At 28.8% G+C, this 3819-nt stretch overlaps 1 protein-coding gene across 1 annotated transcript; it reads left to right on the plus strand.

The window, feature by feature from the left end:
* The first annotated feature begins 1113 nt into the window (after positions 1-1113).
* Positions 1114-1971, plus strand: LOC130823485 (dof zinc finger protein DOF3.2-like). The gene has a single exon (XM_057688102.1). It carries the CDS (start codon positions 1114-1116, stop codon positions 1969-1971), a length of 858 nt encoding a protein of 285 aa, XP_057544085.1.
* Positions 1972-3819: the final 1848 nt, after the last annotated feature.

Below are 3819 nucleotides of genomic sequence, written 5' to 3' on the forward strand. Positions count from 1 at the left end.
CTGCTAAAGGGTCTAATAAATATCACTAAATCTTCTATATATATACTAATAAAAAATTAAAGTAGCTACATTTAAATTAAATGTCGCTAAATATATACCACTAAAAGAAAATTATTTTGTAGTGTCTCCCTAGTCTTATTCCAATGAACAACTCCTTTCATCCTATTTCCCCTTAAATTAGAAGAAAACACTGCACATAATAAGATTGATAATATAATGTGCCTTTACACACTAATAATTATCTCTAATTAATTACTTAACAACCAGCCCTGAAAAGCACAAAATTATGGTATCTTGAATGTAAAAGATCAAAGAGAATTCAACAAGATTATTATATCTAATATATTATTTCTTACATATAATTGAAATTCCAATAGCTTATATATAAATAAGTAGGATTCCGAGTACTCTAATTAACTAGGACTTTATAAAATATAATTAAATGGTATAAGGATTTAAGAAATTATCAGTAATACATTAATTCAAAGTATAAAAAATACCTCACTTCATTTAATTAAATTGGATGTACGCAATATTAAATTTGCCGTTCAACAGAAAATTAAATTTACTTTTTTAAGAATAAAGTCCCAAAATATGTGTATATAATTAAGAGTTCACACACACATATTGGTTAAAGAATTTAATCATTGTTAATTAATAATGTTAAGAAGCATCTAGAACCACACCCTTATATATTTCCTTTATAACTAAGTTTTTATTATCAAGGGAGAAATCATCATCATACCTAGTGTATTTCGCTCATAAAAATAACTATAATTAGAATCTGGTCTGAAAAAGAGAGAAAATAATTAAATATTATTTTTTTTGGTAATGTATTCTTATAAGAATGATATGTTTCCCTATAAAATTTTCCTCACAATTAATTTAAAATTTATTACCTAATATATATACATACATAATGATTTTGAATATCAATTATATGATTTTGTTACTCAAATGATCAAATTTTTATGACTCACCTTGATACTACTAGTACTATATATAAGTGAACCACCTAAATTAATTTAAGAAGTATTTTGTATCCAAACATCCACCCTAGTTTGCATTAATAAAAAATTTATCAAGAAATATTTTGCCCTAATAACAGAAAAAATGAGCCACCAGATAGAAGGAAGTGGAAAAGGAAAGGAGGTTATTCGAAACGGCAGCGGCGGCGAAGGAGGTGATGATGGTTGTTCCCCCGGTGGTCATGGGAAAAGATCCACCAAGCCGCCAGCAGGGTTAGTCTGCCCGCGGTGCCAGTCGAGGAATTCAAAGTTTTGCTACTATAATAACGGTAGCATTTATCAGCCAAGATACTACTGTAGTGACTGTAGGAGGTACTGGACTGAAGGAGGAATTCAACGTAACATTCCTATTGGTGGCCCTAACCGAAGGCAGAGAAGATCAGCCTCCGATTCATCCCCCGTGTCAGTGATTGTATTGGCGTTACCGCCGTTGACACAACGTTTAGCTGCAGTGAGCGCTACAGCTACTGGTGCATATTCTTCGGTTACAGCCATGCAGTACCAAAGGCTAGTTAACCATCCTACTCTAAACGCATTGCCTAGAGCGGGTTCCGGGACTAACTTAGGCTTGGTGATGAGTAACAGCTTTAATCTGCCAGCTTTGCAGACGACTCAGCGTCCGCAGCTTAATCCGTATCCGTATCCGTATCCACATCCACATCCTGGCGTGCAGCAGCAAAATCCGGATTCGGCTCTATTATTACAGCAGCCAATTAACTGGGCCCTGCATCATCAGGATCAGCAGCAGCAGCAGGAGCCACAAGAAGATGAGCAAGGTGACATGTCTAATAATAATCCGATCGGTGATGGATCAGCTTCTTCTTATGCATTCGTAGATGATTGGCTGGATATAAGCGCCTTAATGAGCATTGACAACACTACCAATGATAACAATTCTGAACAACCGAACAATGATTTAGCTGGTAAGGAGGCTAGTAGCTAGGTTAATTTGATGATCAAGCAGGATCGGACATTCTTAAATTTAATCAGTATTTGCCTTATTTTATATATGTCTTTCAAAATATTGTTGTCAAAATAAAGAATAAATCATATGAAGTAGTAGTATAAGAATAAAATTACTTAGGATGTATGTATAGGGTATAACTTGTATTATAGTAGCTAGTTTAATGATATAAAATAACTTAAGATTTGAAAATTACAATAAAAATAAGAAAAATTTTATGTATAAGTTTTTTTTTGATATAAAGCTGGGTTATATTTAAAAAAAAATGTGCAAGTTAATCAAAATTACTATATAGTCATTCTAAAATTTTGTCACTAACGTATCAATTAATTCAAATTTTGTGGTCAATCTTGTCGTTACTTTTAAAAATAAAATAAAATAAAGATCTAATTTTTATATATACTCATTAATTAATTTATATTGATATTTATTTTCATAAATATTTTTATAAATGATACATAAATTTTGATTTTTTTTGATAAAGTTGAATGTAAAAAATAAGTTAAAGTTTAATTTTTAATATTTTTACTTAATATTCTTTTTTTTACCTTTAAAGAAGAAGAAATTTTTTAATAGTCCAAAAGTCGGTGGATATTTAAAGGAAAAATTGTCAAAAAGTACTTGATAAAAATTTTTTTTTCCCAAAACATAACTAATAAAAAAAATTTTGCAAAAAAAATACCTAAATAAATTTTTTCTTTTCCAAAGAGTACCAAGTAAACGTTTTCCTTCAGTTAACTGTCAAATATAACGGTTGACTGGTCAAAATCAAAAATTCTTCTTCCTCATTTTCAATTTATTTTCCAATTTAATTTCGATTTTGATTAAAAAGTGGAGAAAGAAAGTAGTGAGAAAATTGAATTGGAAAAGAAATTGAAAATGAGGAAGAAGAATTTTCGATTTTGACCAGTCAACCGTTATATTTGACGGTCAACTGAAGGAAAATGCTAATTGGTACTTTTCGGAAAAGAAAAAATTTTGTTAGGTGTTTTTTGACAAAACTTTTTTTATTAGGTACTTTTCGGAATAAAAAAATTATCAGGTACTTTCTGACACTTTTCCTATATTTAAAATATATACTTTTGAGAAATAAATATCAATTCGATCTATTATTTTAAGTACGAATGAAAAAATCTATTTTACTCAATAAATTAATCATTTACTTATTAATTAATTAATAAAAGTATATAATCAAAAAAAAAAACAGTATATTAAAAATACATATTAATTAGCTAGATAAATATACATATTTGTAATTATCAAACTAACACAAAGAATTCATTGAATCAATATAAAATTATATTGCATTATTGACATGCACAAAAATAAAATATAAAAAAACAATTTTTTTTCAATAAATAAACAAAAAAAATATAGTTCCTGCATAAATCAAGCCCTCAGCGGTGGCTTATGGTGCTCATGCGCATAAATCGACTCTAATAATGATGTAGGATAACCATTTATTGACAAAGAGGTGTTCACATCTTTAAATCATATGTATCCTCGTAAAGAGGGCGAATTTGTTGCCAAATTTTGAGAAATTGGAAAATTAGGATTAGAGAATTAGGATTGGAGAATTATAAAAAATGTGATTTTTAGGGTGATTTTCGATGTTTAAATTTCAGAAACATGGCAACTGTTACTAATAGACGGTTTGTTAATATTTTTTGGGTAAAAATGTTACAGAAGTTTGATTGGGTAAACTTCAGGATTATCGTATGAATTTTAAAAAAACTTTAGTTATTCCATGAAAAACTTAATACCTTAAAATTACCACGTGAAATTTTTCAATATTTTTTTTACTTTTATCATATTTCTTTTTCTTTT

The sequence above is a fragment of the Amaranthus tricolor genome, chromosome 9 (genome assembly GCF_026212465.1).
Source record: "Amaranthus tricolor cultivar Red isolate AtriRed21 chromosome 9, ASM2621246v1, whole genome shotgun sequence".
Classification (NCBI taxonomy): Eukaryota; Viridiplantae; Streptophyta; class Magnoliopsida; order Caryophyllales; family Amaranthaceae; genus Amaranthus; species Amaranthus tricolor.